Here is a 15885-nt window from a genome sequence, read left to right as displayed (position 1 = left end):
TTTTTGGAGTACCGATCAGAATAATTTCGGATCGAGGATCGGCTTTTACTTCAAAGACTTTTGCGACATTTTGTAGTACCTACGGGATTAAACATATTCTTAATGCTGTAGCTACTCCACGTGCAAATGGACAATGTGAGCGATATAACAGAACTATTTTGAATGATTTACGTTGTACTGCGGCTGGTGCCCCCGAAAGCAAATGTGACAGTTTTATTAAACAGGTGCAAAGTGCTATAAACTCCACCTATAATAAAGCAATAGATATGTCCCCTATGGAAGCCTTGACAGGTTGTAGGGGTAAAACTATGGCGGAGAGAAAAATTTTAAGAGAAGTACAGCAGGACTTAGGACGAGCTGAGTTACCTTTATTAAGGGAAAGAATTCAGAAAATACTAGCAAAGGATCAACAGGATCAGAAAGAGAGGTATGATCGCAGGAGGGCGAAAGCCAAGGTATATTCGGTAGATGATGTGGTAATGATGTTGATAACAGATTCTCCAAGTACCGGTTCCATTAAAAAGCTTCTACCAAAGTACAAAGGTCCATTTAAAGTCACTAAGGTTCTATTCAATGACCGATATGAAGTTCGAAATATGAGAGAGAATTTCAGAAGAATAAAGACAGTGACTGCCGTAGACAAAATGAAACAAATCATGGATAATTCTGAAAGGTGGGACATTTTCAGTGGTCACCATATGAGAATGTTTGACTGTTGAGATGGGTACAATATATGTACAGTATTGTGTGACTGTTGAGATGGTTACAATATATGTGCAAGGCTCAATCACATATGAGAATGTGTGACTGTTGAGATGGGTACAATATATGTACAAGGCTCAATCACATGTAGGTGTGTGTGTGTGTGACTGTTGAAATGGGTACAATATATGTACAAGGCTCAATCACATATGGGAATGTGTGACTGTTGAGATGGGTACAATATACGTACAAGGCTCATTCACACATGAGAATGTGTGACTGTTGAGATGGGTACAATATACGTACAAGGCTCAATCACATATATGGGTATGTGTGGCTGTCGAAATGGGTACGATATATGTACAAGTCTCAATCACTTATAGGATGGGTAAATTATAAGTACAAAGCTCAAAAAAAACCTAACCTGAGGAAACTCGTGGTATTCTATGAAATTAAATATTTTTCTCTTCTTATAGATGAAACTGCTGAGAGTTCGCCTGAGGATAGGCTGTACGATAGGATGGCCGAATGTTAGGAGATCGACTCCGTGTTTCTACCCTCTGGGAGAGTTGTTTGTTACGCTAATGGATATTAAATGATAAAAAGTAGCTGAGCGCGAGTACGAACTGATAACGGAAAAAAAAGGCTAGCAAGCGACGGGTGGAATGGGACGGTGTGTGGTATGGTCGATCGCAGAGAATAAGTTCAATATATTGGTTGTGGTTGCGGAATATTTCAAATAAAACATTATATTATTCAGTTTACTGTTGATTCTTATTATTCTACTACAGTCGGGACCGAAATCGACTCGGCAGGTGTTGCCGGTTATAAAATAAATTGTATGGAGTAATGTAGTGTTGACGGTTTTAAAGCGCGAAAGTGATATATTAATAATAATGTATCAGATTTAAGAAAAAATATAACAACCCAACAATTCAATCTGAGATCCTTCAAAATGTGTACGGGGTGTTTCAAAATACATCATTAAAAAAACATGGCGTCGAAGTGTACAGGGTGCGTCAAAATATACCTAGCGTTCCAACATGCCAGAAGGACACTAAGTCTCGTATCTTTGTTAACCAAGTAAGCATCATCAGGAGAAAAAGAAGATGACACCTAAAAGTGTCGAGGGGTTACGCGTTGTGGACTTAACGTGGGGGCAATGGGGAAGCGAAGTATTCGACAATGAAATTTCAAAATACGTTGTTTTGAATAAGTTTCAAGTGTTTTTTGTGCGTTTTCGATCGTTTCTCGTGCGTCTTCGACCGTTTTGCATACGTTTTCTATTTTTGTTGAGGGCATATTATCATAAGGCGTTGAGGTTAGATAAAAAAAAAATGATTCAGAATAGAAATTTATTATAAATTTTTATTTTGGTAATATATCACGAAGCCATTTGTATAACACATCTACGTTTCGGAGACTGCAATTGTAGTTGGTTCGGTTGCGAATGTGATGCATACAGGGTGAGACACCTTCGAATGTGGGAACCATCCATGTTGTGTTGTCATAGCCCTCCAAATTCACAACGCGTGTCGGTATATTCAACTCGTGAAATTTTTCAGTTATCAAGTAATTTTTTTGATGTTCCCACATATAAATGACATAGACACCTTGTAGATTTTTCGTGAAGATGGCATCCAATTGATTGTATTCAACAAAGCCAGAGGAATACCTCAATTCGTGAATGTTTCGCTCCAAGTAACAGGCGGTACGGCGATTTTCTTTACTCAAACAAGAAAATGGTGTATTTGGCAGCAGTAAAAAGTTACTACACTGAATTCCAATCCTAATGACTATTTATTCAGGATGGAATTTTTGCTCGATGGTGAAGCCTTGAATATCTACAACAGCTATTCTCATGTTGACTCTTCGATTGATACTGTTCCATTTTTCAATAATTTCGCTGAGTGGGAGGTGTTCTATGACAGTGTCGTGCACAATTATGCAATAGGCTTTAGTTTTTTGAGAAAATCCCTCGGATGCTTCGATTTCAAGTTTTACATCAACACTGGAACTTTTGATGCTCTCATCCCTTCTGGAACAATCGATGACAACAAGAGCTTTGTCCGTAAAGACGGTGGAAGTGAGAAGAGGATTATGTTGATTAGTCATTTTGTAGCTGAGACTAAATTGTGAGTAGTTGAAATAAGCTTGCGAAAAATTTCCCTTTGCAAAATTCAAATGCATATTTTCCTTGGGAAAATTCTCATCGTTTAGGTGAGTGTTATATTGGTGATATTCAAATGATTGAATATTGTTGGATCATTGTTGACTTAAGTGTAGTCACGATTTTTTGGAAACATACAATCACATATCGAGGGCTTTCAAGGGACGAGGAAATCTTGACGGCCCATATTTCATTTTTTGCACCTTGTGTGAGAGCAGGCAGCATATGAAGTTCCCATTTTCTGAAAGGTATGAGAATAGGAGTGTATGCTTGGATAGCTTTCGAAAGTTGCAATTTAATTTGATCATGAGGAAAGATTCGTTTAACTTTCAGTTCGATATCTTCAATTTCCAATATAACTTCCGTTTTCGGTGTGCAGCAGAAGTCTCTTCTGTTTGAAAAAAATCTGTTTTTGCGTTAATCAGCTGCCATCCCTATACGAACGATAACTCTCAGAAGTTGAGAAACTTGTGCGAGCTAAGGACTTACGAGGTCTCACCAGTCAACGTGTGATTCCTAACACTATTTTGAAACAGTTGCTATCATCTCCAGCTCGTACTAATCGAATGGTATGTTTACCGTAGGAAACACACTGATTATCGTTGAAAATATTCAAAAAATGATTGATAGGTATGAGCATGTTGGATGTTAGATGAGTTGTGTTGATGACGGCTGTATTGTTGGGAAAAGTCCAACCGGAGGTGGCCAAGTGTTTGATATCTTCGTCGGTGTAGATGAGAAAGCCTCTAACAGTACCAACAATTCCAAGTTCACGAACTGCTTACAATTCCTTACCACTCTGCTCATTACTAGCAGATTGAAACATGAAAGCGCCAGCATTGTTTACGAATGACACCTTACCGTCCCCTTTGGTCTTCTCAACTTTTCCACTAATGAACTATCGTACAAAGCATTGTAGGCATCAGATTGATTGATGTTGATTTCAATAACATCGTTATTGCAAAAAGACTTGACATAAGGATAATAGGTACACCACTATACCTTTTGTATGGACTCATCGATTTGCGGTTTTCGGAAAATGTTGAACACTTGATTGGACAACATGATAACCAAGAGATTCCAGAAACAATTTATTTTCCGTTGTCAATAGTTGTCGACTAGTGAAGGTCTTGGTGAAGACTGACTTGGGGTATGGAGGTGAATTTTTTTATAGATAGTTAGCCTAGAATTTTGGTCGAGCACTCGCAGCGTAATATTGTTTATTTCGTCTCGATGTGCAATAGGTAGGTAAATGGGGTGATTAGGTGTTTCGTCAATTGCGTACTCAGGATCAACACCAACAGCAAATGCGTATATCGTATGAGTCGGTGTGTCGTTGTAGAAGGCTCCAATCGTAATGTTGCTATCTATGTGTATGGTGCGTACTTTAATGATATCCACAGGTAGATCGGATTCGTAGTGTTTGTTTCATTTGAGAAGAGTAGATGAAAACCCCGGTATGTGAGCCAAGCTATTTGCAGGTCGAAAATCAGTTGAGTGCTTCAGACAAAATATTTCACTTTTCAGCATATTATTATTCGGTTTTAGATAGAAAAAATCCTCAGAGTTTTCCTTGAAAGTTTTAGGTGAGATGTATTTGTTTATTAATTCTTCAATGTCACCAATTTCGTAAGATCCAACTGGGATATCGATGCTTTTTTGTTTAGTTTTGTCAGCGTTTTCATAGTAGTAGAATTTCGTACCTTCTTCAATGTTGGGTATACTGCTGTACGAATGGAAACTGAGCAAAGCCAAAGTATTTTCAGAATCAGAATCTAATCGAATGGGTGGATTGAAATTGATGGAGAGCGTCGAAGAACGACTCGTTAGCGTTAATATCATAGACATGACTGATATAATGTCAGTATAACATCTCCTTAAATAATGATTGAAACAACAACAAGATTTTGAATAAAAATCATTTATTTCTATAATAATAATATTCTATTTGTGAACTCACAGGACCATAATACATTGCTTTTTGTAGCGATGACGCAGCTGATGTAGGTGGTGGTACCTTATGTAGGTAATGGTAAACGAATCTGCAAAGCAAATCGATGTTGGTAGTCCTTTGGTAATTTATGCCAAACATCCAATAATTCCCAAGGTTCAGCATTCTCAATCAAATAGTCGATCGATAAAGTTTTCAATTCAGCATCGGTTGAACTCGCAAAGATTTATCTCCAACCATTTTTGCAGACATTATGGAGCAGAAACTGTAGGCACAGATGTCCGCAACTACTCTGGTCAAAATTTTGATACAGATCATTGTTATATGTAATCGTTATACCACCTCCAAAATATCTTACCAATTCCATTGGAGATTTGAAATCAAAGAAACTATCAAAACATTGTACAGCATTGCCATTTTCAATGTAAGCTACCCAATGAGTGCCTGCATTCAATTGAGAATACAAATTCAATACAGCACATTCTCGCAGCCGAGGATTACAAGTTGGCAACGTGTCACGCATAAAGACTCCACAAAAATGTGGAATTCTCAGTTGACGGGCACATTTTTGAATTTTCGAATCGTATAATGCTCTATAGGGTAGCTTCAGTAGGAGCTTTTTCAAGTAAAGACCTCGTCCTTTGCGTTGCTATTGTTTCTTCAGGAACAGACCGAATCCTCGAGGTGTTTTGCGTAGGTACACACCGGAACCTAAATGTTTCATAGCTTTATTGTGACGTTGATCTTCTTCTAGTTTCTTTTTGGCATTTTTAGCATCTATTACGGTTTTTGCGATAGCGCTTGCTCCACCTGCCAATGAACCCAAAGCTGAAAGGGCAGCGAATATAGGTATAAGTGGTAGGATTCCTCCAGATTTTGCTTCGAATGGGATTATCCTAGGTATCCGTATGCTTTTACGTCCTTCAGCTTGACTCAATGCCATCATAGCAGCTCGCAAAGCCGAAGCACTAGATTTCTTAAAATTGGTAGGATGTGGCTTCCAATTTTTAGTAATTTTTTGAAGTATATTACGTCGAAAGGACAACCCCATGCCGAGCTTACGTTTCGCTTTCATTGTTGTAGTCGCGAGCCAAGCTGCAGATTTTTCACCAAATCTAGCGTTTTTCGATTTAACGCGTTCCCAAGCTCTATTTTCCAACACTTGATCTGCTTTATGACGATCTTTTAATGAGTCGCTTTGAGAGTACGCGATATCGTGATCTTTACAATATTCGTCCAAAGGATTTACACCGGTGTCACCGCGTTCCAATCTCTTTTTCAATTTGGTGCCTGGTCCGCAAAACTGATAACCAGGTAGATGTAATTCGAACGGAAGCTTATTGATGAGCGTATTGACGACACCTGCACCGGAGTAAGTCAACATTGAGAATGATTGGGTGATGACTGATATTTGTGGGCCGAGTGGTTGTGGAAAGACAAACGCTATCTTAACATTGCTATTCCACCCGAATGGCGCCAAATCTGAAAATATCTACGTATATTCAAAATAATTGTATCAACCTAAATATCAAGTGGTTCTAGAAATTTTCAGTAAAGTCAAGGGGTTGGGATATTATCCGTTCAGGGAAAATGAGGATATCCTAAGCCCTCGCGAAGCCAAATCAAATTCCATATTCATTTTCGATGATGTCGCATGCGATGGTCAACAGAAAATTGGCGAATATTATTCTATATGTAGGCATAAAAACATTGACGCCGCCTATCTTTGTCAGAAATATTCAAAAATCCCCAAGCAATTGATACGAGACAAATGCAATATGATTGTACTTTTCAAACAGGATGAAATGAATTTGAAACATGTATTCGATGAATACGTCCCTCCCGACATGTCTTTCGATGAATTCAAGAGAATGTGTGCCGAATGTTGGCAACATCGATATGGAACCGTTGTAATAATGAAAGATTTCGATAAGAATGGTGGACGTTATCGTCAAGGATTCGACATATATATAAGTATACACAGTGTGTGATATAGTATCATTCACCATCATGAAACCGTTGAGCAAAGGAATTGATGTTATTCGAAAGAATAAAATCAACGAAATTGCACGCATCATTCAAAAAAATGTTTGGCTTTGAAATTGGGCAAATCCGAAGAAGATGAGTCATTGCAAAGATTTTTTAAACCTCTGTCTATTCCATTGAGGAAAATAGCGAATAAAACAACAACACAGTCAGCTACTACCCCATTGAAAACTGAGACAAAAACCGACGTCAAACAAGAGACAGTGGAAGAGCCTGAAACGACTCCATTCCAATCCCTCGTACATGTTGCAGGTACAGATGAGGATGATGATGATGATGAAAACGTCTTTAGTGGGTATGCAGAGAACGAACAAGATGATAACGTTGCGTCAGGCATAAATGAACAAGTTTTAGAAGAATATATCGATTCTCAACCGTACATTAAAAAAAATTGGGGAAATGAAAGGAAATCGTTAAAGTATACGGTGCCATATATGTTGTATCGTAGCTTTGCTCGAAGACTTTTTAAAAAACACTTTTTATTTGTTTCTTGTTACTTCTTTATTATTTCATTATGTGTTTCTTTGTTTGTTTTCTTAACCTATACTGGTTAGGTTCGCCAGGAAACTAGTCGATATTACGATAGCAAGTGACCGTACTAGAACCGTGTTGAATCGCGCCAGGATTCTAGGAGATGTGACGTTAGTCAGGGACCGCACTAGTAATGCGGGCGAGTCCCGAAGAATTGAATTTATATGTTTCCAAGTGATGATTTAGCATCTGTGAAACACAGGAAATGAATCTGCGCTTTTAATTAAGACGCACTAGTTTCAGGGTGACCCTTATACATAATGCGCAATAGGGTTATAAAAGACCCATTGTATTGGAATATATAACATATATGATAAGGTATTTTCAAAATGGTTCCTAGGCCAAAAGGAAATCGATTTTGACAAGCGTAGCGGATACATAAAATTGGCTGGGTATCACTGGAAAGGAACACCCGGTATATATGAACTGTTATTTCTCGACATGCCTTAAAATTGTTTTGCTGAGGATTCGAATGTATACAAAAATATTTTGGATTTATCGAGCTCTCACAAGAATTCCGCTGGGCATCTAAAAGGCACACAGAGATACAAGTACACCAACATACTTATGATGCACTGTTTGGAACCTTTGGTGTAGTAATGAATATTACTGGAGTTTTTTCCAACACCAAATCGTTATTTTTAACACCTCGACATGTGTTTCGATTACCAAGTGATCATCTTCAAAGAGGAAGATTAAAGTTTTAATCTTGGAAAAAAACTCCAGTAATAATCACACCAACATAATCAAACCGTTGTTTCCTACAGGAGGAAATCGTCGTAAAACTGGTACTGGGTTTCTTCAACCTAAAACATCTTTTAGTACTACTATTGCGATGACATCATGTCTACCCAAAACGTTACCTCTTGCAATGACATTCAATACGAAACCCATTGAATACATTTATTGGGACGATCCCAACGAGATACGCGAACATCTCAAATTATTGCTAGTTTCTCGAAATGCAGGAAATATTTCACACAACAATGAAATCATTACCATTTTGAATAGACTCAAAGATGCAAAAATAATTATATAAGATACACTACGTTCCCCAATACTTTATCATTTTCAAAATGATTATCGATAAGTTTGGACGTGGCGACAGCAACATAAAGCGAAAATTGCCAACGCCCTCTGGAGCATGTTTGTTGCATTATACCTCAGATGGAGATATTCATTGTGGTGATGTGGAATTGTGTCATGCGAAGAGCCCCACTACTGATTACGACGTTGCTAATGAAAAGTATGTGGATGGAACCGATAAAGAACTTGCTTCATTTATATATCAGTTAGCTAAGCAACATGAAAAAAAAAATAACCCAAGTTAATGAAAAACTAACCAAATTTCAAGGTGACATCTCCAAACAAATCACTGAACTAAATTCGAAGGTACAATCTACTATCAAGGAAATCAACAAGATACAAAATGTGATTTAAGCATAACCACAATAAAAGAGCGGGGTTCACACATCTTCAACATCAGTCGTCATGACTTCCAAAGATAATATTTAACTTATCAATGAACTACAAAATTACCTCGACGCCGTACAGTTATCAAAGGAATAGATAACTTATGGCAGATGGACTTGGTTGAAATGAGATCGTTCGCTCACCAAAATCGAAATTTCAAACTGATTCTAGTCGTCATAGATTGTTTTTCGAAATTTGTGAGGACTAGATCACTGAAATCAAAAACGGGAGAGGAAATGACCAAAACGTTTGCAGATATCTTGACACATACGAAACGTTCTCCAAAAAATTTACAAACCGATCAAGGTAAAGAATTTTACAACAATAAGTTTCAAACTTTGATGATAGTAGGCAGGTAGGTCTGAAGTGAGTGGGTCTATTCGACCCTCCACCGCAACCCATAAGGGTTCATTCACACTCGGCCAAATAAACCCAGCTTCTTAACGAAGCTGATTAGTTTGTATGGTGAGTGGTCTTTTAGGTCAAATGGTGAGAGTACGGATCTGCCGAACTCAAAGAACCTGATTCGGTCCCCAACGGGGCAGGCACAAAGTATATGCTCTGCAGTTTCATCATTTTCCAGACAGAGGCGACACACACTGTCTTCCGACAGTCCAAGTCTCTGCATGTGATGATTCAAATGACAGTGACCTGTAAGAAGGCCTGTTAGACATCGTAGTTCATTCCTACTGTAGTCCAACAACTGTTTGGAATCAAGCTTCGAAGAATGAATAAACGCCTTGGAGTGAGCCAATTCTGGAAGATTCTGCCAGAAGTCTATAACTCTTCTTGCCATCCAGGTGTTTGTTTGGTAAAGCCCAAAGCGATGCCAATGACAGGTTCTGGTCCAATGAAGCCGCTTGCAGCACCCACCTCCTGGCCATACTGGCCTGGAAGGCCAGTATGGCCAGGAATCCAGACCAGAAACAATATGCTTAGTCTTCCTACCGAGGAGAGTTTTTTTGGCAGTTTGCTACCAATTCAGACGTTGCTCGGTGGGAGCCAAGAGCTTCCAACGCCGCTTGACTGTCCGAGAATATTTTTATTGACTTGTGAGTGAGGTTGGATTTATCCAATCTCTCCGCACACAATTCAATAGAGTAAATTTCCGCTTGAAATACAATCGCATAAGTTCCTAGGTAGGTAGATAACTCTGTCCTGGGTCTGCGACTGAAAACACCTGCACCAGAACCGGAAGGTGTTTTTGATCCATCTGTGAACCAACAACTATCTGCTCTTAATATTTCCTTCTCCCGCAGGATCCAGTCCTCTCTACTCGGGAATAGTACTTTATAAGGCAGTTCGTAGTTGACTGTTGGACGCATAAAGTCAGAGGTTATTTCCAGAATGCTGTGACTTCCAATGTCAACCAACAGTCTGTTGCACTCTGCATTTAATTGATTCGTGCAATTGGCAATGTGCACAAGTCTGTATGCAGTCCATCTAGTCTCTCTTTCCAGAAAAATGTGGAGAGGAGGTATATCTAGAAGGATCTCCATGGATGCTGACGGTGTGGTACTGATGTCACCACTGATAGCCAGACAAGCCTGTCTCTGTGAGCCAGAGAGCTTCGCTTGTGCCGTTTTCTGTAAAGCCTTCGGCCACCAAGCAATTGCACCATTCGTGATCATTGGTCTGACAATCATCACATAAATCCAATGGATTGGTTTGGGACCTAAACCCCAAGTTTTACCACAAATCCTTCGACATGTCCATAGAGACAGTCTGGCTTTGTGTAAAACTTTTTCCAAGTGAGCGTTCCAGGTGAGTCTTTTATCAAGGACAATGCCAAGATATTTCACCTCCGTTTCAAATGAAATGACCACACCATTGAGGGAAAGTGGCGTTAGATCGTCCAATTTCCTTCTCTTGGTGAAGGGGATTAACACAGTTTTGCTGGGGTTGACAGACATCTGCTCCCTCAGGCACCAACTGTGAAAAACGTCCAACGCGCTTCGGAGGATATTACAAGCTACACTTCCCGACGTGGACCTTGCCAGGATAACCAGGTCATCTGCATAAGCTTGCAGATCACCAGGAGCGACCACAGAAGGGGAGATAGTACCCCACCTTGACGGCAGCCCCTGGTGACCCTGAACCTGATAGCCTCGCCTTGAAGAGTCGTAGTTGCAGTTCTGTTTACTAGCATGGCATAGATCCAGCCATTTATGGTCGATTCTATACTCTTTCTAGCCAGAGACAATCCTATAGATTTAGGTAGTGCATTGTCAAATGCTCCTTCAATATCAAGAAATACAGCAACCGCAATCTCCTTATCAAGGAATTGCGGTCCTCGACGAGATTGTTTAATGCTGAATCTGTCGATTTGTCGGTTTGATAAGCATACTGGTGGTTATTCAGTGTGGATGCATATACTACCCTCCTGATATGTCCGTCCAGTATCCTCTCAAGTCCTTTTAGCAGGACCTCACCAGGAATATTGCTCAGTCCGGTAACTCGGCCTGTATTTCCTTTCCATGGTTCCTGCAGGAAGGCAAGGTCGATTAATTCATCCTTGAAGTTTTTTCCAAGGACGAATGAAGCGGCCTTAGCATGTTGTAAGTTTGCCTGCAAACACTTGAAGATAACAAGTGTTGCCGCAAACTTAAAAACTCCTCGACCCTAGGAGGGAGAAAATGGGGGGTCCTTAAGGACACCTCCACCCTTCTCTACCGTGATCGAGGGATGTGTAGGCTCAGATGATGAGATGAGGACACCTGCTGTCTCTGAGTTGCCTGATGATTTTTTTGATCTCTTTGACGAGGCGATTTTCGTCTTCGCTTTCAGAGAGCCACGTCCAGCCTTTTCTTCCAGTTTACTCGACGAGACGTTGGCCGTCTTCGTCTCCTGAGAAACACCTGTTTTTCCGGCGTTGGGCTGGGTGTGAGCCGGTGGTTTACCCCTATATTTGGGTGGAGGTTTGATTGAACTCCTTCCCATTGGTGGATTTCCACTCGGCCCCGCCTTATTTACTCTAACAGGTGCACTAGTGTGACTCGTTTGAGTAGTTTCCTGCTGGGAGAGTGCCCGGATTTTAGGGCGGAATAAGACCTGCCCAAAACCAAAATGTGGTCTGAAACCCGTCCTCGCCAGCACGGCCATGGATCCATCGTCTACAGCGAAGATTTATGTTTGAACAGGGCCTGACTTTTCCTTGTGGAGCATCGTCCACTCCAAGGTTGACAGACCATGGTTCATTTTCCTCAATCTAGTGAGGACCTGTTCGGAGGTCAGTCTATGACTGCCTCCGTCAGGTAAGTAAGCAACACAGATGTGTGGCTTCGGAAGTTGGTCCCCTGTGACGCATTTCAGGAAAGCACCCTCTCACGTTTGCAGGGTATTTACTACACCCGGTAGTCGGATAATCAAGGTGCAAGAATCCCACCTTAATGCCCGCGACAACCTTCCTATATGAGGGTTTTTGTACATCAGGTACACCTGACGATGCCTTAGATTCAATCGTGCAGGGCTTTTTCGCCTTTGGTTTCGATGAATCATCATTTGAGCGCAAACGTTTGCTACCCTGCTCAAGGGGGGTTTGTTCCCCCACCTGAGACAGAGTCTGCGTACGCCGCTCAAGAATTTGGTGCAAGGCGGTTTCATAAGGCACTCCGCTCTTGAAAAGACGAATCAGTCGTTTCCTGGCTGCACCACTTAACCTTTTCCCAGGTTCAGTTCTTTAATCAGGGTTTGGAGAGTTGAGAAGCTCTCGCTCCTGAACTAAACTTACAGGGAAGTCAGCTGGAGTCGTGAGCTCAACAACCATCTCCTCTGTAGACTCAGTGTCAGAAAAAATGTTCAAATTTACTCTGTCCATAAAAGTCCCACGAGTAGCTAGGGAAAGAAGGTCAATCACGGCAGAGCCTCGCATTACCGTAACAAGGCGATGCTACGAGAGGGCGCCCGGTATCTCGAATGTTCCGTTAGAGACAGCTGATAGGCTCAGTGTCATTCATCCTCTCGGCACGGATACACACACCTTAGGATTAAGCCATCGTTAGAATGCCATTCAGTTAGGGAATAACAGAACCACACGTGATTCTGTCATTCCCGTATCCAGCGGGGCTACGTGGAAGCAGGCATCCGATGGCCGGTTTGCTCAACCCCCACATCCTACGCCAAAGCACTTTCCGAAAACAGCATGCCCAGTGGTTCAGGCAGTGAAAGATGAACAAGGACAGCCAACCCGCCAAATTTGTGTGGACTAGACCACTGAAATAAAAAACGGGAGAGAAAATTACCAAAACGTTTGCAGATATCTTGACACATACGAAACGTTGTCCAAAAAATTTACAAACCGATCAAGGTAAAGAATTTTACAATAATAAGTTTCAAACTTTGATGAAAAAACATGGAATAAATCATTACAATACGCACAGCATCACTATGGCTTCTATGGCTGAACGTACCATTAGATCGTTGAAATAAAGACTTTTCAAATAATTCAGTCTGAATGGCACCTACAAATGGTTGAATGTCTTGCCTGAAATCACAAAATCCTACAATGATACGCGACACTCGAAGCATACAACCTTCGAAAATCACCAAAACTAATGAAAAACAAATTCTCAAATCAACATACACCCATCTGAAAATAGCTGGACCGAGAAAATTCAAAGTCGGTGATGTACGAATCAGTAAGGCGAAACACGTTTTCGAAAAAGACTATCGCCCAATTGGAGTACGGAGTTATTCAAAATTATCAAAGTCAACATTTCCAACCCCGCCACCTTTATGCTAGAAGATATGCAGGGTGCACCTATTAGGGATACTTTCTATGGGGAAGAATTACAAAAAACTGCAAATCCAGATATATATCTCGTGGAAAAAGTCTTGAGGAAGAAAGATAAAAAAATGTACGTTGAATGGCTGGGTTTGGATAACAAACACAACAGTAGAATCGAAAATGTCGATTTTGTATACAATCTTATGGAAAACAAGCACACTGACAATGTATTTAAAAGGATTATTGTGAAAAAATATGTGTGTGTTTAACAAACGCATAATATCTGAAATCTACCACGTGATTGAAGCTATAAGAGCCCATGCAAACACAGATGGATATTCAGTTTGAAAATGTCTCTTGATAGTGGTTACGGTAGTGAAGTTGAAGTCATGTTTGTCAGTGATGGTGAAGATTACAATGGAACTCTGAATGCAATAGACAGAGCGTTGGAGCAATACGAAATGGCCGCTCGAAACGAACACCCATTGCTGTTGTTGGCATTCCCCATGTCATCTTATGAAATTGGATGTGGCCTAGGTCCATGCAGAGACTTCAGCCCATGCATAATTTTGAAGCAGCAGTTCTCCATTCGTTCCATCAATTTACCAAGTTATGAATGGGTGACCCTCATTGTCATTCTGCAACAAATGAAGGAAAATTTTTTGAATCACAAATCGATGGATATATAGACTAGTATGATCCAATTACAACACATTGCGCGGATTACATTCAGACAATACATCGAAAGTAATACCAAACAAGTTTCCATTTCCAAGGACACCACGAACATAGAGCTGTTTCAACGAGATGTAAACGAGATCCTGAATACTCACCTTGGTGTGCTCTCTGACCGTATCGCTATGCTGGATGCTTTGAGCTTTTGTGATTATTATCGAGGTGTTTTTAATATAATCCAATTGGTTACGTGAAAATAAAACTAATTTAACTTTGGAAGAAATCATAAAAGGTTTTTGTCAAGCCTCAGCTTTAGATAGTCTGTATGCTAATGCTTAACGTGAATATTTATTTTATTATAAACAAAAAATAGAGTATGATTTATGTAATAAATGAGAAAATGTTGTAACATTTGTTCCATTTAATGTATAAAGTGAAAAAAAATTCAACTTTGGAAAGTTGTTTGATGTAATAAAATACCAAAATTTCAATATATATTTTATTCAAATTATATTAACGTGTACATGTACAATAATAAATAGTATACAAAAAGTGAAATACTCAAACATATTTCTGTTTACAGTCAATTCCTGAAAAGTTGGTGGACTCCTACCGCTGTTGAAAATTCTATCAGTCATATTCAAACAAGGACAAAATTTTTCAATGAATCACATCGATAGAAATAAAATCCAAATGATAACCTTATTTCAAGCTATAGTGCCCCCAAGGTAAAGTGTCGAATGATTTGGGGATTAATTTCCGTTTATCGTCGTGTGAACTCAAGCCTATTTTCACCTGCTTGATACTGAAAACGTTGTGAGCTTATGATCGAATAGTAAACTGCTCACATATTTTTTTCTTTAAAATTTCCGAGACAATCGATATAATCTTTGAAATCAATTTTATTTTTGACTACATTATATCGAATTCCCTTTGATTTTTTGATAACTTTTCCACCCTGCACTCTGTAGGTGTACTTTTTAGAACTTAACCCTGCAAAGTGCGTGATGATTTTACCATTTGCTTCATCTTTCATCAACCCAGGATTTGTTTCATTCACAAGTGGAATTTGAAACTTATTATCGGGCGAATAATCGGAAGTATCAAATTTTGATAGGTTCTTTTTAATGAGTTCTGAATAGACATCTTCACACGTTATTTCGTAGATGAAGCTATCTGTATCTGTATTCTGTGAATGTGAATGTAATCTGTGATTTTCTATACCTAGAGTGGGCACCACTCCAGGCAAAACAGAGGTTTATTGAAAACAAGTTCAGTCTTTCTTAATTCAATAGCCACCAAGTCTGTATCGAAAACGGTTCGACTCTGATATCGGGGGCTCGCAATTAAATTTTTGGCGCCATAACGACCGTTTCCCAAAAATATATATTTACCATTAGTTTATATAGATTTTTGCCAAAAGAACTGGTGGCTGCAGCCCTTAGACGAGTATTCAACTCATTGTAGGGACGCAGCCATGCAGATTGTTTGAATTTCACAACCCGATGAATTTTGGTTAGAATCAAACCGTTTTTCAATGCTTGTTTCAAGTTGCGATAATGCAAAATATATTTGTCTTTATTATACAGGGTACCCATTAATTTTTTTTTG

The 15885-nt window shown here is 39.6% G+C and overlaps 2 protein-coding genes across 3 annotated transcripts in view; one reads left to right on the top strand and one right to left on the bottom strand.

Annotated features, from left to right (window-relative positions):
- LOC141483432 (uncharacterized) overlaps window positions 1-15885 on the top strand; it is a 392800-nt gene that overhangs the window by 99986 nt on the left and 276929 nt on the right. The window lies entirely within an intron of this gene.
- LOC141483429 (uncharacterized) overlaps window positions 878-15885 on the bottom strand; it is a 64295-nt gene continuing 49287 nt past the window's right edge. For both annotated transcript variants that reach the window (XM_074178076.1, XM_074178077.1), the window contains exon 2: window positions 878-14237. In XM_074178076.1, coding sequence (XP_074034177.1) covers window positions 9818-10786 — 969 coding nt within the window. In that variant the 5' untranslated portion in view covers window positions 10787-14237 and the 3' untranslated portion in view covers window positions 878-9817. The remainder of the gene's footprint in view (window positions 14238-15885) is intronic.

This window comes from Leptinotarsa decemlineata, unplaced genomic scaffold (genome assembly GCF_025532065.1).
Source record: "Leptinotarsa decemlineata unplaced genomic scaffold, Ldec_3_MD MMD2_tig00003348_RagTag_RagTag, whole genome shotgun sequence".
In the NCBI taxonomy this organism is placed as follows: Eukaryota; Metazoa; Arthropoda; class Insecta; order Coleoptera; family Chrysomelidae; genus Leptinotarsa; species Leptinotarsa decemlineata.
This window is presented reverse-complemented; position numbering and strand designations above follow the sequence as displayed.